The 22,439-nt window shown below is 38.2% G+C and overlaps 2 protein-coding genes across 5 annotated transcripts; one reads left to right on the top strand and one right to left on the bottom strand.

The window, feature by feature from the left end:
* Nucleotides 1-1,080: 1,080 nt before the first annotated feature.
* On the bottom strand, nt 1,081-3,667 carry zgc:112496 (uncharacterized protein LOC541336 homolog). 3 transcript variants are annotated; one of them, XM_067434540.1, is made up of 6 exons: nt 3,545-3,661; nt 3,275-3,448; nt 2,236-2,329; nt 1,876-2,035; nt 1,640-1,792; nt 1,081-1,570 (listed from the first exon to the last, which is right to left on the bottom strand). In XM_067434540.1, the coding sequence occupies exons 2-6, from the start codon at nt 3,412-3,414 to the stop codon at nt 1,371-1,373; spliced, it is 747 nt and encodes a 248-aa protein (XP_067290641.1). In that variant the 5' UTR covers nt 3,415-3,448; nt 3,545-3,661; the 3' UTR covers nt 1,081-1,370. The 3 variants fall into 3 exon arrangements, with proteins under 3 accessions (XP_067290641.1, XP_067290639.1, XP_067290640.1); XM_067434538.1 differs by having other exon boundaries at nt 1,082-1,570; nt 3,275-3,416; nt 3,523-3,667; XM_067434539.1 differs by having other exon boundaries at nt 1,082-1,570; nt 3,275-3,416; nt 3,487-3,620.
* Nucleotides 3,632-22,230, top strand: wdr24 (WD repeat domain 24). Of its 2 annotated transcripts, none has more exons than XM_067434535.1 (14): nt 3,632-3,710; nt 4,970-5,091; nt 6,007-6,073; nt 6,264-6,371; nt 7,725-8,085; nt 8,684-8,861; nt 15,785-16,209; nt 17,156-17,421; nt 18,154-18,263; nt 18,354-18,454; nt 19,346-19,450; nt 19,531-19,865; nt 20,605-20,789; nt 21,765-22,230. In XM_067434535.1, the coding sequence occupies exons 4-14, from the start codon at nt 6,270-6,272 to the stop codon at nt 21,931-21,933; spliced, it is 2,337 nt and encodes a 778-aa protein (XP_067290636.1). In that variant the 5' UTR covers nt 3,632-3,710; nt 4,970-5,091; nt 6,007-6,073; nt 6,264-6,269; the 3' UTR covers nt 21,934-22,230. The 2 variants fall into 2 exon arrangements, with proteins under 2 accessions (XP_067290636.1, XP_067290635.1); XM_067434534.1 differs by having other exon boundaries at nt 19,528-19,865.
* The last annotated feature ends 209 nt before the right edge of the window (nt 22,231-22,439 follow it).

The following is a 22,439-nucleotide window of genomic DNA, read 5'->3' as shown; positions in this document are numbered from 1 at the left end:
TCTCTTTTAATTAATTGGAATCCTGACTCAGTCTTCATTTCTTCACTACTGGTCCTGGGTCATAAGCTGTTAACCCCTAACACTGTAAACCCTAACGCTCAAAATAATGAATTGGTTTGAGTAGAGCCATTTCAAATTAAACAAATTAGTTTAATCAAATTAACTTTTATGAGTATTTATAACTTTCTTTTACTTTTGAGTTCACAAAACTCACACATTTTAAGTAATCTGAAGTGTTTCATTGTTTAAAGTTTTATGAACTTGTTTCTATTAAATTAGACACTTAAATTTAACTGAAACTGGGCTGGGATTTCTATTTTCCAGCAAAAGAGTAAGAGTAAATGCTAAAATTAAGTGTTATATAATGTTCTTGGTGCAAGATTAATGTTTAGTGGGATATGCAGTATTCGGCATAATTATTTAGTGTTTCAGTAAAAGAAAATATAAAATAAATAAAATGTAATATAAAATAAAAGAACAAGTCCATATTTCATCTCTGGAAGCTGGGCTAAGTGAGTAAGCACTGTTCCTGCACTCCTGCCAGACCCGCAGCCTCTCCTCAACTTTAGAACATATATGATGAAACAATAAACATTCAGTGGTTCTATTGATTAAATAATATCTACTGGAAATAATCATTAAAATCATTATAATAATACAGGAGGATAAATATTGATTAATGATTTGATTATATATATATATATATATATATATATATATATATATATATATATATATATATATATATATATATATATATATATATATATATATATATAATCAGAACTTTTTTGTAGCCATGGCCAGATTTGTGCCTAGTATTTTATTTATTTTTAAAAATATTTTTTCATAAATGTGTACATTTTATATATATACAACTGTTTTCTATTATTTTAGTGTTAATTATTCTAATATGCTGAAAACTCAGCTTTACCATCACAGCATTAAAATAAGTTATTTAAAATGTGTGTATATATATATATATATATATATATATATATATATATATATATATATATAAATATATATATATAAACACACACACACACACATTATATGCAACATAATCTAATTCTCTCTCTCTAAAGAGCATTTTTGTGCCTTTATTGTTTTTAAGAAAAAGTAATAAAACAACACCCTGTACGTGCAAAGTATCTTTCAGATCATTTAAAAAAAAACTTGTAGTTTTAACTAATGTTTCATTGCTTTATTAGAACATCTAAACATAAACAATTACAAATTCAGAAGAGCAATTGTGAAATGTTGCATTTCGTGATTTTGGAGTAGTGCTTCAAAAACAGATACTTTTGAACACTGAATATATTGCACACCCTAATATTGCATGTACTATCTACTAGGAACATTTTTGACTAAGTTTGCGCAGTCTTCTGTCTCTTCGAGGGCTTTTCATCAGCAGTCTTCCTCTTCTCTGGCTTCTGATTGGTCACTGTGTGTGTTGCATCCATCAGATTGAACTCCTGTATTAATGAGGGCTGAATCTGATTGGCCAACGCCCATGCCCATAAACACTGCTCCACCCTGTGAGGAGTCCAGTCCTGCTGACTGTCCACTGAGACAGGAAATACATATTATAGTATGATCCTAATAAAGAAATATTTAAGCTTACCATGTATCTTACCTCTATTAAGCTGGGATGATTTTTGCAGCATTTTCTGGAGAAAAAGTGCATAATGTTTGGCCGTGTACTCGACCGGTCTGAGCTCGGCGATGCTCTCCACAGCTTCATCAGCCATGAAGGCCACTTCACCTGGAGCTCCGGCCGCCAACACGGCTGATGGAGACAGTTTGATGCCAATTTAACATATATTGTTACAGTTGTTGAATGCATGCATGATTTGAGAGGCGTGTGTGTACCTGATGCCGTTGCTGGGCCGACACCTTTGAGTTTGCACAGCTCTGTAATTGCCGCCGGGACATCAGGCAACAAACCAAATGCTTTGCTGGTCGAGCTTTGAACCGCCTCCTCGGTGTTCGAGCCAATGAGCTGCTGCAAACGTGGCCTGAACTTCCCTTTCTAAGAGGGAGCAGCCATCATCATCAATCATCACTTGTGCATAACAGTCATATCTGTGTGTGTGTGTGTGTGTGTGTGTGTGTGAACTGATGTCATAAGAGTGAACGTCACTGGGTGCAACCAATGAGCCACTAGCCTATTTCCAGCATCATGTTTCTTGCTAATTACGCAGGACGTGAATCTATTTCTATTGTGCTTACAGTCAGTTTCCACTCCATGATCTTGACGAGCTCAGCATGTGTGAGGGAACGCTGGGATCGAGCTGAGATCGCTGCCGGAAGCTCATCCTGAAACCTGGAAAACACAGACAATGCCACTAAGATTTTCTGCAAGTGTATTATATTCTGATGAAAATGCAATAATGAACATAAAAATACGTTTAAAGTCTGCATTTTTTACGAGTCTATTTTTTGTGGTTGCTTTTCTAGTGAAGCTGCATTTAAGGTGTCAAATTGCATGTTAGTTGGTAATTATGATGATATAGGCAAACATTATGAATTCAAATGATCAAGATAAAATGACTACAAATATTTTTAAATGGATATAATTTAACAATATTTTACTCCTAGAATTTTAGGTTTATTGTAATGTATATATTTTAGACATTTCTATGATTATTCATATAGAAATTGATATTCCGTTATATTCTGATATAAAAAAATATAATAAACATAAAAAGACATTTTAAGTGTTTGGAAGAACTCAAATACACTTTTTGTTCATATGACCTTTTAAATGTTGTCCATAGAGGCAATGCTAGTTGTCAAATTGCATTTAAAAGGCTTGTTATGAGTAGGCACAAATTATGTATTCATAAAATACAATTATTACGATATTTTTCAAATCTATATAATTTATAATTAAGTAATTTATTATAATTTTAAATGTATACATTTAGTCATTTATATTTGTAATGAATGATTATTAATACATTAATTCATATTAAATTATATTCTGATACAAATAAAATAATAATCATGAAAAGACATTTGAGGTGTTTGTAAGATGTCAAATATATTTTTTGTAGTTTATGTGACCTTTTAAAAGGGGTCCATATCAAACAGAGGCAATGCTAGTTGTGATGAGTAGAATTATGATGCTCACATTATGAATTAAAATACAATTAAATATTTTAGTCATTTACCATTAATATGATTTTTATGCAATTCTATTCTAATGCAAATTAAATAATGAACATAAAAAAATATATTTTAGGGGTGTGTTTGCAAGCATTTAAACCATTTGTCCAGTTGTAAGAGCTTTCCAGAAGCCTTGCCCTTTCCAGCTGATTTAGCTTCTATCACAGTCCAGTATTTGCCATAAATCCCTCTCCACACATCGGGATCTTCACAGTTAAACAGCCTCCCGTCCACAGGCATGACTGAGAGGAGAGAGAGCAGTTTATGACATTTCCTGCAGACATCAAGCCAAATAACAGCATGTTATCATACCAGGATGTGTTATGATCAATATTCCGTTGTGTTAACCTTTAAATTCCGTTGTGTTAACCTTTAAAGGCGTTTTGAATCAATTTTGCAACTCTTTTCCAACGCCCAGTGCCCCGCAAGCTAGACTGAAGCCGCGCGCGCCATGCGAGGGGAGGTGACGTCAGCGGCGAACGTAAACAATAATTCTACATCCGCTTCTCATGAAAGGGCACATTTGTTTTAAAAGGGTAAGTTCTGCGCGGTTATTTCAGCAATATCCAAACTCATATAACAGTTGAGCATTCATACTCGGAAACATGACACGTTGAATTATGGTCTCGAGCGCCAGGAGTTATTACTGCTGTGCTGAGGGGTTTTATGACACTTTTGTTGTGGCAAGTGACTGCCACGAGCTCTAAAAGACAAACTTGCTCATATTTACTACATAAATTATTACATGCGTAAAAAAATACTGCTGTAATGTTGTAATATTGCAAAAAGAATTACATTTTTATAACCTCCAAGCACCAATCGGCCAGTAATATGGTGAAGTATGAATAGTTTACATCCTTATTTAAAATTCATCTTTCTGTGCATTACAACAACAGACAAAAACGTTGCGTTGATTTGCTTAATGACAATAAAAATAACTTTAGTAATACACTCGTGTGTAGTGAAATTGATTAGAATAACAGTACACACCTTCAGTCAAATAAAAATGTATTCAGACACCTTCAACATTTTCTCACATTATAACAGTTTATTCGCTGTAGTTTAGAAAATGGTGATAAAATATGATAAGAACTCAGAGTTAAACTGTGTCAGAACAAATTCATTTTGATAATGTCAAATAATAACTTTGATAGAAAGAAAGGTATGGAATGGATTACAATCAGATGTTAAATGTAAGTACACAATTTGACGATACTAATTTAGCTCAACCAATGACCAAGCAATGCTTCATTTTGTTCAGCCTGTGGTGTCAAAACATGCTTAGGTCAAAGTGTCTGAATCATTTTGATCCTAAATTTTTATCAGTTTTACCGGTAGTCACAGTAAGAAGAATTTTTGGGTATAATATCTCACAGTTAACTTTTGCTATCCTTACTTACATAAATGACCTATAGTGTCATGCACCCACTGGTAAAAAAATAGATCTGGTGTCTGAATAATTTTGGGTTTGACTGTGTATCTCAGTACAGTAAAATTGATCGGAATAACAGTAATAATATATAAACCTATATCGCAGTGTGGTAATATGGTCATTATATAACTATGATATTATCTGAAGCAAGACATGTTTTATTGTTATTATTATTACAAATAAATGGCATGCTTCAGATTATATAAAAGACAAAATATTAAAACGTTTTTTATAAAATCTTGACGGTCAGTATAAAATCACTAGCATTTCACTTCAGTTTTACTGCTAATATGATTGCTAAAATGGTGTTGTTTTATTAATATTGCTTCTCTTCTATATTGCTGCCTTGTTCCTGTTCTGCAGGCCGGTGTGTAATTCCATATAAAGATGTTAAGCACACTCGAGAGGATGTGTGCGTGACGTCGCGCACCGACTGTCACGTGAAGTGGATTTTTGTCCTGAGCTGTGTGTGACGAACACAGGCGGTGAGATTTAAAAATAAAAAAATGGTTGCAATTACATTTATAATCCCTTTTATGTTTGTCATTTTACCACCACTAATCAAGTCTTTTTTTTTTTTGCATAAAAAAACATCTAATGATCTACTTATTCAAATATAATCTATAAAGAATAGTTTAATCCAGGGTTTTTTTTAAACTGAGGTCCGGGGACCCCCAGGGGTCCACCAGAAGGTTCTAAGGGGTCCCCAGAACATTTCAGGGAATTAAAAGACAAAGCAAAAAAATGGTTAAAGTTACAGAAAATTCTAAATCAATTGAAGATTTGTTTACTTTATATCTTTCTAGTGCGTTTTTCTCACTGTAGTCCTCTATATCTCGCTCACTGGGGTTGTAAGGCAGTGCTCTTAACGCAGTTAAAGCATTGTGAAACTTGAAAATGTTCGTCTTCAGGTTTATTCATCCAACATTAAGTACAGCCAATTTAAGTTTGGAAACAATATGTATTTTATAATGTCAAACTTACTATTTATCTAACAGTTTAAATGTTTTTTTCATACATAAAAATATGTGACCCTGGACTGCAAAACCAGTCACTAATTGCATGGGTATATTTGTGGCAAAAGCCAAAAATATATTGTATGGGTCAAAATTATACATTTTTCTTTTATGCCAAAAATCATTAGAATATTAAGATCAAGTTCCATGAAGATTTATGTATAAATCTTTATAAATAAATAAAAAAAGACTGGTTTTGTGGTCCAGGGTCACATATATAGATGGCTTTTAGGAAGGGGGTCCCCCATAAAATGTTCATTATATTTGGGGGTCCTCTGCATCATAAAGTTTGAAAACCCCTGGTTTAATCATTCATGTATGATTGTTTTGAAATAATAAATGCATCGCTGGAATGTTTTTGCTGTTTCTTACTCATTTCCCCAGAGGTCTCAGTGTGGCGTGAATGAGGAGGTTGGAGGATATTTGAAGTGTTTTTCTCAGCACACAAAGTGTAAGTGTGAACAGCTTACCTTATTCGTGTATATTTTTACATTTATTGCTAAATGTGTGAGATGAGAGAAATGCACCTCCAACCTTGAGATGTTCATGTCGCTGAATCTGTCCTCCACCTGCTGGCCAGAGAAGGCACTGCATCGGCTACATCTCTCCTCTCTCATCTCCCGCTTCACTGTATTTTGCAGCTTGAGATGGAGAAGATGACCAGGGTCAGCACCATCAGTGGTCGTACCATGTTTTGCCACCTGGATGCTCCTGCCAACGCCATCAGCGTGTGTCGGGATGCCACGCAGGTGAAAATTAGACCACCACAAGCTCGTACTACTCAAATCAATTTTTTGTGATTGTTCACGTGACTTTTTAAATATAACCCATTTCAAAGAGAAGCAATGCTACACTGGAGGAAAGAAAACGGTGTAGGATTTACTTTGAAACAATTTTCACACATATATTGCGGATTAAATTCACAAATAATTGCAAAGAAACGACAACAGATTAAGTTAAGTTAAATGTGAAAGTAGAAAGACTGATGGAATTTTAACTAATTAATCAAATTATTATTATAATGTGTATAATAATTTAAGTCTGTCAATCAATTAAAAAAATAATAATAATTTATCAAATTTTTCTGTAATTAATCGCACCTAACATGAAAGATTTAATATATTTTTATATAGTAATAATTTGACGTTTAATCTCCAAATGAATGTAGAATCAACATAAAGAGAGTATTTTTTAAATATATGATCTATCAGGAAATATACAAACACTACACTCTTCACTACATAAATGGTAAATTACATATAGTTTAATTTTTATTAAAGCTACAAAAGTTATTCAGTCAAGAGCAGTGTGTGATTTTCCTCTTTTTCTTTTGTTGTTTGAACTAACAGGGGAAAAACACATCTATAGAAATCTCCATGCAACTTTTTATGAACTAATTATGAGTAAGAAAGGGAAATGAGTTGAAATCATTATATTTTTCTGTCAATAAATTAAATAAATTAAAATCAATTGCACATTTTTATGTAATTAATCACGGTTAATCGCACCTAACATTAAAGTTTTTAATATATTTTTTATATTGTAATAACATTTAATCTCCAGATTATTGTAGAAGCAACAAAAAACATTTATTTTAAATATTTGATCTAACAGGAAATATACAGAAATTAAATAAAGCTATCAATAAAGTTAAATTTAATACATTAAATATTTGTATTAAAGCCACGAAAGTCAAGTGCAGTGTGATTATTTTTTTCTTCTCTCTTTTTCTTTTGATAACAATGAACATCACTTCTATAGCCTTTATTGTAATTTGCGTGTTGATTTCAACATTTACTAATACATTGTTAAAATTAAAAGTATCTGTAAATATTATTTAATTGACTTGAGCTAACATGAACTAACAATCAACGTTATGTTAGTTCGTTCATGTTAAGTAATGGGACCTTATTTTAAACGGTTACCTATTTATTGATTTTAAATGTAATTTGTATTTGTTATATATATTGTTAATAATATGTATGCAATATTCAATCAGTCGATCAATAATTCATTGTCAGTAATATGCATTCATATTCAAAATACAATTTTTGGATAATGTCATTAGATTCAGTTAACTTGTGATTGATCACATGTTTCAGGTGGTGGTTGCAGGGCGAAATATTTTCAAGATATACGGTCTGGAAGACGATGGTTTTGTGGAGCGTCTGAACCTGCGCGTGGGACGCAAACCCTCGCTGAACTTCAGCTGCGCGGACGTCATGTGGCATCAGATGGAGGAGAACCTGCTGGCCACCGCCGCCACCAATGGGGCCGTGGTGACGTGGAACCTGTCGCGGCCGTGCCGTAACAAACAGGAGCAGCTTTTCACAGAACACAAGCGCACCGTGAACAAGGTCTGTTTTCACCCTACTGAGGTCAACATGCTGCTGTCCGGCTCGCAGGACGGATTCATGAAGTGTTTCGACCTGCGAAAGAAGGAAAGCGTCAGCACATTTTCTGGTACGTTCAATCTTGTGCACAGATAAATGTGGAGTTGAGTATTTACATTTAAAATTTAGACTGGGTAAACCCAGTCTGGTCTGCCGGCGATTTGATTTCGCACGGCAACTCAGTCTGGAAACCTGTACATTAATTTCTACTGCTTCTGTTATACTTCTGCGGGAACCAATCACAGACTGGCTTATCCACCTGGCGCGGTATTGGCGGTTTTAACATGATGACGGATAGAGAAGCGATTGGTCGTTACCTGTTGATCACGCCTTTTGTGGTCTGATTGGTTGAAGGACTATCCAATTGCGTACAGAGTCATTTGAACAATGCCCGTTGATCACGCCTCTTGTGCAGTAGAAAATACAGAGCAGACTCCCCAGACCAATGTTCAATCTTAAATTGAGCTTAGTCTGGTGATAGCCAGACAATTTAAAAGTAATAATTCACCCAAAAAATTACACTAAAAAGCCAATCGAGCAACTGTTTTCAATGCACTTTAATTTGAGAAGCAAATCTGGAGCTTCTTAGACGCTACATAGATTCTTCTTTGATGCTACAGAGATATGGAAGCTGCACACATTGTGAACATCTTTTTGTGTTTTCGCAGGTCAGTCTGAGAGCGTGAGAGATGTGCAGTTCAGTATGAAGGATTATTTCACGTTTGCGGCCTCGTTCGAGAATGGAAATGTGCAGCTGTGGGACATCCGCAGACCCGACCGTTACGAGAGGATGTTCACCGCACACACCGGCCCTGTCTTCTGCTGTGACTGGCACCCTGAGGACAGGTGTGTGGGCACACTTACTAAACCAATCAGAATAATAGGACATTTGTATTTGTATGGCACCTTTCATACATGCCACTTAGTGCTTCACACGTCAGCCAATTCAAAAATGCTGAAAAACATTACCAATAAAGACAATAATGAAATTCTTAAACTTACATTTTTTTATATAAATATTAAATATTCTTATTCTTATTATAACTATTATTGTTATAAAATACACTTCTAAATAATGACATAAGAAACTTTAATTTAAAAAGGAAGATAAAAGAACTATAATTATTATAATAATTATAGTATTCAATCAATCAATCAATCAATCAATCAACTTTATTTATATAGCGCTTTTACAATCACGATTGTGTCAAAGCAGCTTCACAGTGTCAAACAGGGTAATATTGCGACAAAATTAGATTTGGCTGTACAGCCGTACTGGAGAAAACAGTGATGTTATCAGCTTATTTTAATTTATCATATAGCGACAATGTTGGCAGATCAGTATTATAGTTTATAGAATTAAATAAGACCTAATTCATATATTTTATTTGTATAATAAGTTGAATAACTTTAATCATATTTTTAGTGTCCCCAACTGAGCAAGCCAAGCCAAAGGCGACAGTGGCAAGGAACCAAAACTCCATCGGGGCATGATGGAGAAAAATAAACCTTGGGAGAAACCAGACTCAGTCGGGGTGCCAGTTCTCCTCTGGCCTATTAACACACCGTGTAAGATTATTATTCTGGCAACCTTACAGGTCGGAAATCATATTAGATCGGATTATTCAAAATTTTCAGGGTATCACGGAAGAGACAGATTTATTTAGGATGGGGCGTCAATTACACAAGAGTATGAATACATGAAAGATCGGAATTATTGCGCCGAAGACGGGTTTTGAGCATGTCGTGCCAGTGAGGCAAATTCGGAGGAGACACCATTTGACACGGCTCAGCAGACACTCCAGGATGCATTGGTCATGTCCAGGCAGGTCCACCATCCGATCCGGACAGGGCCCAGATCCGGGATAAACCTCGGGATAAACAGAGAGACTAACATTAGCGTAGATGTCACTCTTTTTATGATGTAACGAGTACATCAGGTGTTATGGGAAGTGTTCCCGGTTCCGGCTGACCTAGTTAATGCAGCCTAACAATCAGTCAATTGAATTGAATAATGAAAGTTAAAAATGTTCTATGTGTATGCCATAGTAAAGAGATGTGTTTTTAGTCTAGATTTAAACTGACAGAGTGTGTCTGCTTCCCGAACAATGCTAGGAAGACTATTCCACAATTTAGGAGCTAAATAGGAAAATGATCGACCGCCTGCAGTTGATTTAGATATTCTAGGTATTATCAACTGGCCAGAGTTTTGAGACCGCAATCGACGTGATGGGGTATAATGCGTTAAGAGCTCGCTTAAGTACCGGGGAGCTAAACTATTTAGTGCTTTGTAAGTAATAAGCAAGATTTTAAAATGTATGCGATGTTTAATAGGGAGCCAGTGCAGTGTTGACAGAACTGGACTAATATGATCATACTTCCTGGTTCTAGTAAGAACTCTAGCTGCTGCATTTTGGACTAGCTGGAGTTTGTTTATTAAGCGAGCAGGGCAACCACCCAGTAGAGCATTACAATAATCTAGCCTTGAGCTCATGAACGCATGTACTAACTGTTCAGCATTTTGCATTGAAAGCATGTGTCGTAATTTAGATATATTTTTAAGATGATAGAATGCGGTTTTACAGATGCTAGAAACGTGGCTTTCAAATGAAAGATTGGTATCAAAGAGCACACCCAGGTTCCTCACTGACGACGAGGGCTTGACAGAGCACTCATCAAGTGTTAGACAGTATTCTCGGTTACTACTTGTGGAGCTTTTCTGTCCAATAATTAAAAATTCAGTTTTATCTGAATTAAGTTGCAGAAAATTACTATTCATCCAATTTTTTATATCAGCTATGCATTCTGTTAATCTTGTGAATTGGTAGGTTTCATCCGGGCGTGAGGAAATATAGAGCTGAGTATCGTCAGCATAACAATGAAAACTAACGCCATGTTTCCTAATGATATCTCCCAGTGGTAGCATATACAGGGTGAAAAGCAACGGTCCTAACACTGAGCCTTGCGGTACCCCATACTGAACTTGTGATCGGTGTGACATCTCTTCATTTACTGCTACAAACTGATAACGGTCAGATAAGTACGATTTAAACCATGCCAAAGCAGTTCCACTAACGCCAACATAATTTTCGATTCTATTCAGAAGAATATTGTGATCGATAGTATCAAATGCAGCGCTAAGATCGAGTAACACTAATAGAGAGATACAACCACGATCAGATGATAAGAGTAAATCATTTGTAACTCTAATTAGAGCAGTCTCAGTGCTATGATACGGTCTAAATCCTGACTGGAAATCCTCACATATACCATTTCTTTCTAAAAAAGTATTTTTGATAGAAACGGTAGATTCGAGATTGGCCTGTAATTGACTAATTCTTTAGGATCAAGTTGTGTTTTTTTAATAAGTGGTTTAATTATAGCCAACTTAAAAGTTTTCGGTACATATCCTAATGTCAAAGATGAATTAATGATATTAAGCAGAGGATCTATGACCTCTGGAAGTATCTCTTTTAATAGCCTAGTCGGTATAGGGTCAAGCATACATGTTGTTGATTTTGATGATTTTACAAGTTTAGCCAGTTCTTCTCCTCCTATAGCAGTGAATGAGTGTAATTTTTCCTCAGTGACCCTACAATGCTCTGTCTGAAGTGATACTGTAATAGACGGCTGCATGGTTATAATTTTATTCCTAATATTATCAATCTTACTAGTAAAGAAGTTCATAAAGTCATTACTGCTGTGTTGTTTACAAACATCAGAAGCTGAAGCTTTATTTTTTGATAATTTAGCCACTGTATCGAATAAATACTTAGGGTTGTGTTTGTTTTCTTCTAAAAGAGATGAGAAATAAGCAGATCTAGCAGTTTTTATGGCCTTTCTGTATGCAATCATGCTCTCTTTCCACAAATTGCGAAAAACCTCTAGTTTTGTTTTCTTCCAGCTGCGCTCCATTTTTCTGGCTGCTGTTTTAAGGGCCCGAGTGTGCTCGTTGTACCACGGCGTTGGATTATTTGCTTTAATCTTCTTTAAGCGCCGGGGAGCAACTATGTCTAAAGTGCTAGTAAGGATAGAGTCCATAGTTTCGGTTGCAGCATCAAGTTCATCTTGGCTATCTGTAATGCTGAGGAGATGGAACTGATGAGGAAGATTATGTACAAAGCAATCTTTAGTCGCAGCGGTTATCGTCCTGCCATATTTGAAGCGAGGGGATGGCTTTGCAGCCTTAGGTAAATTAAGTATACATGATATTAGGTAATGATCTGAGATGTCATCGCTCTGCTGCAGAATTTTAACAGTATCAACATTTATTCCATGTGACATTATTAGATCTAAAGTATGATTAAGGCGATGAGTGGGTCCTGATACGTGTTGTCTAACTCCAATAGAGTTTAGAATGTCTCTAAATGCCAATCCCAATGCGTCTTTTTCATTGTCTACGTGGATATTAAAATCCCCAACAATTAGTACTTTATCTACAGCTAATACTAACTCCGATACAAAACCAGCAAATTCTTTGATAAAGTCTGTATTGTGCCCTGGTGGCCTGTATACAGTAGCCAACACAAATGTCAGAAGGGATTTATCATTTACACTACACAGTGTTACATAAAGCACCAAAACTTCAAAGGAATTATATTTGAAACTAGACTTCTGAGTAATACTGAAAATATTATTATAAATTACAGCCACACCTCCCCCTTTACCTTTCAGACGTGGCTCATGTTTGTAACAATAATCTCGGGGGGTGCACTCATTTAAAGTAATGTAATCATCAGGTTTTAGCCAGGTTTCTGTCAAACACAGCACATCTAAGTTATGATCTATAATCATATCATTGACAACAAGCGTTTTTGGCGAAAGGGATCGAATATTCAGCAACCCAAGCTTTATCAATTGTTCATCCGTATTATATCTGTTGTTTATTTGTTGGACATCAATTAAATTTTTACTGTTGAATGGTTTTGATGGTTTTTTGTATTTACTAATTCGGGGAACAGACACAGTCTCTATGTGATAATATCTAGGTGAAAGAGTCTCTATGTGCTGGGATTTAGCTGACTTTGGTGACGTGAGACAGCTAGCAGACGGTTGGTTTAGCCAGTTTGTCTGCTTCCTGACCTGGGCCCCAGTGAGTCAAGGTTTAGCTCTAAGACTATGTGCCAAATTACTAGAGAGAAGAGCAGCACCAGCCCAGGAGGGATGAATGCCGTCCATCTTCAACAGGTCAGGTCTGCCCCAAAAACTTTTCCAATTGTCTATGAACCCTATGTTATTTTGCAGACACCACTTAGACAACCAGCCATTGAGTGATGATAATCTGCTAACTATTTCATCACTCCTTTTCGCGGGGAGAGGTCCAGAGAAATATACGACTTTTGACATCGTACTTGCGAGATTACACACCTCTTTAATGTTAATTTTGGTGATCTCCGACTGGCGAAGTCGAACATCATTAGTGCCAACGTGAATAATAATCTTAGAGAATTTACGATTAGCTTTAGCCAGCACTTTTAAATTTGCTTTGATGTCAGGCGCTCTGGCTCCCGGTAAACATGTGACTATGGTGGCTGGTGTCTCTATTTTCACATTCCGTGTAATAGAATCGCCAATAACTAGGGCACTTTCAACAGGATCCTCAGTGGGTGCGTCACTGAGTGGGGAGAACCTGTTTGATGTTCTAATCGGAACGGAAGAGCGGTTTTTTGATCCGCGACTATGCTTTCTCATCGTCACCCAGCCCTGCTGCGCGGGCTCAGCCGGAACCAAACAATGAGTGTTCACTAAGCTAGTCACATCCAAAGCAGTATCTAAAGCTGTTACATTCTCACTACTCTCACATAAAGCTTGGATGCGTGTCTCTAAATCTGAAATCTTCTCCGTCAGCCTGATTAATTCCTTACATTTATCACATGTGAAGCCCTGTTCGCCAACGGAGATAGATATGCTAAACATGTAGCATGCAGTGCAAGTGACAATGACAGGAGAAGAAGACATGGCTTACCGTATTTGTTGATGAATCCAAAACTTACCACAGTTGTCTGATGGAGTCTTTTTAATAATCCAACTCACCACAGTTGTCTATAGAACTCAGAAAACAGGAGACCTGGATGCTGGGATGGAAAGCTACCAGGCTAGCGAAAAGCTAACGTGTGGTAGTGATTTAGATTAAAAGCTAGTAATGTCAAATTTAAATTGATAGGCTATATTAAACACTATATGGTGATGAGTAAGTTATATTTAGCAGTGTAAATTACAAAGAAAATATATCAAATAGAGATTCAAACACAGCTATACAGAGCTACAAACACTGTGGTGGCAGCAGCAGCAGGCAGACAGACAGGAGCAATCGATCAGGAACAATCAATCAGCCTCAGGAACAATCAATCAAAATCAAGGAAGAAGAACTTAAAGAAGGAAGACAAAATGAGGTCATAATAGTAAAAATGTGTATAAATCTTAAAGGGGGGGTGAAACACTCAGTTTCAGTCAATCTCATGTCAATCTTGAGTACCTATAGAGTAGTATTGCATCCATCCATCTCCGAAAAGTCTTTAGTTTTATTATATTTATAAAAGAAATATAGGCTGTACCGAGTCTTTTCGGAAAAAACTGAGCGCCTGGAGGCGTATCGTGTGGGCGGAGCTAAAGTCCAACATTAGTTTTTGAAACTTTGTCTGATGAGCACACCCAAACCGGTGACGTCCTCAAGCGTGGTGAAACTCATGGCTATCGAGCTCAACTAATAGAGATATGATCCAGAATCATTCGGAGGCTGAAATAAATTGAACAGGAGAAACAGCAGCAGCAGGACGTCCGTCTCTGTGGTATGGACTGTATTTAGTGGCCTGTCAACATTTGTGTGTCTTTACTCGCAGTTTATGAGGACATGATTCGGTTTATGGACTATTGTATGCGACTAAACCTTAGCAGTAGCATGCAAAACGGTTTTGCACGTCAGACTAGTGTAACGTTATACAACAGAGAACAGCAATGGAGTCCATTAGCGCATTTGAATGACGAAGCACGCGATCGTGTCGTTTACTGATGTTTACTCACGCGGCGGTAGCCATCAGCACAGACATTTGAAGCAGTTTTACTCACCGGCTGCTTCCAAAGCAGGACTTTATCACTGGGACCGCTCCGTCAAAAACACACTTCTTTGGTATGATTTGGTGAAGTCCTGTGACAGCAGTGGCGTGGAAATCCACTTTGAGACGCGACTGAAGCGATGCCTTGAAGCTTCCCGTCATTTCTGCGTTCAAACCGGTTCAAATGCAGCGCTGCCTTCCCGGAATGCTGTGCTGAAGCGTTGAAGTCGCTCGACGTCACCCATAGGAATAAAGTGGAGCGCGGCGCGTCATAAGTGTTCACGGACGACTGGATCTGCACCTGAGAGTGTTTACGGGCGTGCATTTCCTCTCTCGCTCTAGTCACGCGCGCGCGCACCCTACCGGGAGAAGAGCCCGTACGGCCCATACAAGGACCTTCCGATCTATTAACGTCAAGCCGACCCATACTGGAAAAAAACTCGCCGAAACTTGTGAGAAACCGGAAGGAGTATTTTTAACACAGAAATACTCCATCAAACGTCCAACATTAGTTTTTGAAACTTTGTCTATGTTTAGGATGGGAATCCAAGTCTTTAACAGTGTAAAAAGCTCAGTATGCATGAAACAGCATTTCACCCCCCCCTTTAAAATATCTTATCTTAGCTAACTTAAAAAGATGTTTTGTCTAATTTCAACTGGTTAAAAGTTACACATTAACTTGTGTATGTGAATATAATTCTTGTCTGTGTTTTGTAGAGGTTGGCTCGCCACAGGCGGACGTGACAAGATGGTGAAAGTCTGGGACATGTCGACCAATCGCGTGAAGGAGATCTACTGCGTTCAGACCATTGCGTCGGTGGCCAGGGTGAAGTGGCGTCCGGAGCGGCGCTATCACCTGGCGACCTGTTCCATGATGGTGGACCACAACATCTACGTATGGGACGTCCGCCGGCCATTCATCCCCTTTGCGACGTTCGAGGAGCACAAAGACGTAACCACAGGAATAGTGTGGCGGCACCAGCATGACCCCTACTTCCTTCTGTCGGGGTCAAAGGACAGCACGCTGTACCAGCACATGTTCAAAGATGCCAGCAGGCCCGTCGACCGTGCCAACCCCGAAGGACTCTGTTTCGGGTTGTTCGGCGACCTGGCGTTTGCTGCTAAAGAGAGTCTGATGAGCGGTGAGTGACCCATGCATGTTAGTTAAAGGAAGTGTATGTAAGATTGTGGCCAAAACTGGTACTGCAATCACTTTCAAATGACTGTAGAGCGGTGTATCCCCCTCCCCCTGACTCGGGGTTGCCAGATTGGCTGCAGGATCAGCAGGAACGTTTGTAGCTCAGCTGTGGTAACTAGAGCAGATCTGGCAACCCAGATGCCGAAACACTACTGACTTCGTGATTGGTAGATGGGTGGAGGGTGGAGGGCGGAGCTTCAGGCCAAAATCAGTTGAGGGCTGCAACAACTACTTTTAAATGACAATATCCTGGCCGGAGTACTGTTGTGTGTGATATAAGTATTTGAAATTAACATGATTTATTAATGTCTAGTGACATATCAGGGCCATTTTATGATTCATTGAAATACATTTCTTACATACAGTTCCCTTAAAGGTGGGATAAGTGCTTTCTGGTAACCTTTGTTGTTATTTCAAATCACCAAAACAAACACGCCCCAACACCCAAAAGGGGCTCGGGCCTATTTTGATAGCTCCACCCCCAACATACGTAACCCAGGCAACGACTATGGCAGAATCTGTGTGTAACTAATCCAGGTCGAACATTCAATGAAAAAGTCACCCCTTCATCACAAAACACAAACCGTTCTCATGAACAACTCGATAGTACACCACCATGACAGTCTAACTAAAAAACATATTGCAATTATGACCAGATTAGAGTTATAGCATTCACAAAAACACAAACCGTTCTCATGAACAACTCGATAGTACACAAGCTCAATAGTCCAGCTAACCGTCCCTTACCTGCTGATTGGCTACAAGTTTGTTATTGGACTTGGCCCGAGTCCGTTTTGTAAAACGTTTTTTAAATAACACTTACCCCACCTTTAAAGTCTGAAATGTTCATCCACATTGATTTTTTATCAGAATATTGTGCTTCTTCATAGCTCCCCCTTCTGTAGGGGATGTGGGGCGTAAAACCTACCCAGGCGGTGATCGGCGGTACCCCATCTTCTTCTTCAAGAAACCCGATGTGACGGAGCAGTTTGCACAGGTGTCCAGCGCCCTCAGTGTGTTTGAGAGTGAAGCGGGCAGCAGCGTCGGCATGGACTGGTTCATTAACACCGCGCAGAGTTACTTGCTTAGTGGGAAACCCTTCGCCGAACTCTGTGAGCACAACGCTCAAGTCGCCAAGAGACTCAACAGGCTGCAGGTACAGACAGATTTCCTTTTTTGGATTGTTAAAAGTCCCCATGAAATCAAAAGCTTTTAGTATGAATATGTTAGCCTTAAGGTTATCTGTAAGCTAGTGCGCTTCAAAACAACGACAACCTTTGCATTTGAAAGATATGTGTTCAAAACTTACAGTCTCTCGCTTCCGCCAATATTTATCAATGATTTTGAAGACATCACTGCACTTCAGTGTTTCATCAGATTTTCTGTCCAATCAAATGCTCTATAGGATCTGAAGTCCCGCCCCCTACATTATAAACAGATGCTGAAACTGCAGCTGAAATCGGTCACTTTTTCACACATTTACCATTTTCTACATGGTGAATGGCACATAGTGCACTGTATAGGGGATAGGGAATGATTCAGACAGTTTAAATATGCTTTATATTGGGGTGAATGAAGTCTGGTTTCATGTTAGTGTCATGCGAACCGCCCCAGCTTTCACACTGTGCTATCGTTTCAAATGCGTGAGTGGACGCAGACTGAAAAACGTATCGGATTTATTTGAATTCTGCACAGAATGCTATATTTTAGAGCAATATGGAGGAGATAGGAGGAAACTGCAGCTTTACTTAGCTCAACGGCTGTGATATATAAACGAAACGCCATTTATAGTTATTACTACAGTAACTACAGGTAACATAACAAGGGCACTAAACTAAAGTGTTAAAGTATTTGGCTTTTATTGAGTTTTGGTTTGTGTGCGATACAGGAATCGACCACATGGACGATGCTGCGAATTATGTTTTCCGAGCCGGCAAATCCGTCCTTGTCAACCAATCACAATCTGAATAAGTCAGGAATCCTTCCGCTCGTCAACAGGTACCAATAATTACCCCATTTGATTTTTGAATCCCAACCTCTTGTACTGTTCATCATTGCTCAGTCTTTTCCCTGCATCCTGCAATGTAGCTTCAGTATGAAGGAGATGAGCGCTGCTCTCAATGAGAGAAACAAAGAAAACAGACAAGACAACATACACAGCTTGGAGACCAACCTCAACAACAATGACGGTGAGAGAGACGTATAAACATGCAGGACAGCATCTGCATCCTGATGATAAACCGATAAAAGAGAAATGCAAAATGTTTTGTTGATGTTTCACCAAGTTACAGTCAGGTAGATTGTGTTTACAGTGCAAACCTTTTGCTTGCACTCAAGAGCTGTGTTTACTCAAGGAATGTCTTATATGCTTGTAAAACCTTCACGTTCCCGAGAAAATTGGCATTCGTTCCCAAAGCTTTCAAGTTCCCAGAGAAACATTGTATTCGTTCCCAAAACCGTTGCATGTCTTTGAGAAACTTTGTGTTCGTTCACAAAATCTTCACGATTCCCGAGAAACTTTGCATAAGTTCCCAAAACGTTTAGGCTTCCAGAGAAACTTTGCGTTCCTTCCCAAAACCGTCACTTGTCTTGAGAAACTTTGCGTTCCTTCCCAAAACCTTCACTTTTGCTGAGAAACTTAGCGTTAATTTCCTAAAACCTAAACATTTCCAGAGAAACTTTGCACTCTTTTTACCAAAAACCTTTAAATTTCACGAGAAACTTTAAGTTCATTCCCAAAATGTAAACGTCATTCCCAAAACCTGTGCATGTAACGGAGAAACTTTGCGCTAATTCCCAAAACGTTCAGGTTTCCTGAGAAACTTTGTGTTTGATCCCAAAACCTTTAAGTGTCCTGAGCCACTTTGTGTTCGTTCCCAAATCTATAAGGCTTCCCGAAAAACTTTGCATTCATTCCCAAAACCTTCACGTTTCCCAAAAAAGTTTGCATTTGTTCCCAAAAATGTCACGTCCTGAAAGTTCTCCTCCAGTGTCTCCACGCTCTCTTCAGCTCAGATTTTTAGCTGCCAGGAAAACCTTCCAAACACTAAACCAGTGAATAAAGCTCTCTGTCTGTGCAGAGAACGAGGAGACGGAGGGCAGCGAGGGTCAGGCGGAGTATCTATTTGGAGACGCTGAACTTGATGATGATGATCTCTACAGCATGGAACATGACAACCAGGCAGGTTAGTCAACACCTCCGACACACACACCTCACAGGTCCGTGATATATAAAGAGAAAAAGCAAGATTTCTGTCTCCAGCAGAGGAGCCCGAGTACCTGCTCCCTCAGGAGGCGTTCCCGTTACGCCACGAGATCATGGACCATCCCTCGGCCCCGGAGCCGGTGCAGGAGAAGCCCGAGTCGCCCCACGTGAGCGGCAGCGAGGCCGAGAGCATGTGCCTGACTCCCATGGAGTCCATCAGTCTCATTTCCGTCTCACAGCTGCTTTTCTCGCCCCACCTGCCGCCCAAGTTCTTCTGCCCCATTGTGAAGGAGATGCTGTGCTACTACGCGGAGCAGGGCGATGTGCAGATGGCCGTGTCCGTGCTGATCGTGCTGGGCGATCGCATCCGTAAAGAGATCGACGAGCTCACGCAGGTGTGTGTCTAAGAACAGCTTGTGTAGATTTCATTATTGCATGGCTCTCTGAAATAGTGTTGTCAAAAGTACTGACCGCGGTACCAAATTTTTTGCCAAAAATTTGACGCTTTGAGCTCTGTTGAGCAGAATCGTAAACACCTCTGACTGGCCTTTATGCTCACACGCTTATCAAATGTCTACTACGATCAGTGCTTCACAAACATGTTGTAAAACATCAATGACGCTTTTCAAGGAGCGCTTGCACAGATACACACAGAGCGTTTAAATACAGGCTTCTATCAGCTAACCTGTCCGCTGGTTGACCCCTGTTTGTGCTTTCAAACGCTCCCGCTTTCAAAACACTTTGAAAGCGGGAGCGTCACTTTTGAACGCACGAAGCGTCACATTTTTAACATTTCAGTACCGATTTGTTATCGCGGCCAGTACTTTTGACAACACTACTCTGAAATGCTTGATTCTAATTGGTCAGTTGGCGACATTTCGAGGTCAGTTATTCCTTTATAATGACCCTCATTGATAGCAACTCTGTAAAATGACTGCTCATCCGGGTATCAGAGGCTGTCGCTTGTTTTGTCTTTCGTATCATACAGTATGCGTTTTTCTTTTCCACTGCGCTAGTTTTCCATTGTTTTTCTATGAAAACATATTAGACAGGCATGTTTGACCGTTGCGCACACATCTTGTGTCTTTTGTAGCGCATGACATTTACTCAGTGGCGAGTGTGTGTGTGTTTCAGGAACACTGGTACATGTCCTACATTGACCTGCTGCAGCGGTTCGAGCTGTGGAACGTCAGCAACGAGGTGATCAAACTGAGCACGTGCGGCGCCATCATGTGTCTAAACCAAACGTCCACCACTTTACACATCAACTGCAGCAACTGCAAGCGACCCATGAGCAACAAGGGCTGGATTTGTGACAGGTACGACCCCCAAGCTCTGACTTTTATCTGGTCTTTCTCCTCAGTTCAAGTTAAGTCGTTTATCTAATGTACCCTTAACCATCAGAGCTGCTACGTCTATTACGGCGTTTAAAGGTGCCTTTGTTTTTTCTGGCCTTTTAATATTTATGGAAATGTTATATTGTGTTCACTACAACTAAAACCATAAACAAAAACACATTCATCACTTGAAATAAAATAAACATCAACTAAACATAAAAAACAAATCTAATAAAAGTGATAAACACACAACAAAATTCCTAAAACTTTAATATTAAAATGAAAACAGAAAATAAACTGTAAAACAAAATTAACAAAAACTATAATAGTATATCAGTGATACTAAAATAACTGCACAGCAAAGTGCTTACAAATAAATAAAATTAATATTTTAAATTGTAATTATGAATTTATGCTATTACAATTTTTTTTATTTATTATTTATGATTATTTCATTTATTAAAAAATATATAATTTGGAAAAAGGGCTCAAAAAATCCCTATTAGGTCCACTCTATAAATAAATAAAATGAATATATTTATTTTATTATAAAGTAATTAAAATATACATTAAAATGTCATTTGGAAATTTTACAAAAAATCCCCCATATTAATTCATTAATTCATCACTTTATTAATATATTATGTTCCCATATTAATTCATGTCCCAGCTTCACATAATGTTTTCCCTGGTTAAATAAACATTACATCAAAAAGAAGAAGAAAAGAAACCAACTACAATTCTGTTTAGTAATTTTACATTAGCAATGAAATTAATGTGCTAGTTATGAAAACCAATTATACATTTTATTAAGGTAGTATTTTTGAGCCTTTTTACATTTATTTATACACTTATATTTATTTTCACATTTTGTAACATTTGCATTTTTTAAATTAAAATATGGAGATTATTTATTAAATAAATAAAAATAATTTGGTGTATTGTACCGCTCCACAGGTGCCACCAGTGTGCGAGTGTGTGTGCGGTTTGCCATCACGTGGTCAAAGGCTTGTTTGTGTGGTGTCAAGGCTGCAGTCACGGTGGACACCTGGAGCATGTGATGGAGTGGCTGAAACAGTCCAAACACTGTCCGGCCGGCTGTGGACACCTGTGTGAATACACCTGACCTCAAACACTGGACACACACTCTCCAAGCAGAGGACCAATCAGGCTGCTACTTATACAAAATAACTATAACTAATGATCCGATGATAATCAAACACATAAAAGGGAATCTGTAGACTTGAATGTGTGCTAACACAATCAGCAAGCTCTTTTTGTTTTAAGAGATTTTATTTTATAAATAGTCTTATGTATGTAATTGAATTACACTCGAGACACTTTCGGCTTTGGGAATATGATTCATTCACATTGAAAATACTCTGGGAAACTGTGTAAATCAACAACACATGATTGCATTGAATCAGATTATTTAAAAAGAAACAATAAAGCCAGTCTTTGCTTGTCATCTGTGCGACACCCAAAACTTAAAAAGTGACTGAAGCTTTCTCAACAAAACATTTGGCAGAACCAACAGGTGCAGCTTTGAGCGTGATGTTCAGTTTGTGTTTGGTGGATGATGTTGATAATTAATGTGACTGCACCTGTGAGAACCGACTTCATACAGCCACT

The sequence above is a fragment of the Pseudorasbora parva genome, chromosome 24 (assembly GCF_024679245.1).
Source record: "Pseudorasbora parva isolate DD20220531a chromosome 24, ASM2467924v1, whole genome shotgun sequence".
NCBI classification, from domain to species: domain Eukaryota; kingdom Metazoa; phylum Chordata; class Actinopteri; order Cypriniformes; family Gobionidae; genus Pseudorasbora; species Pseudorasbora parva.
The sequence above is the reverse complement of the archived record's forward strand: the minus strand, read 5'-3'. Positions and strand labels throughout refer to the sequence as shown.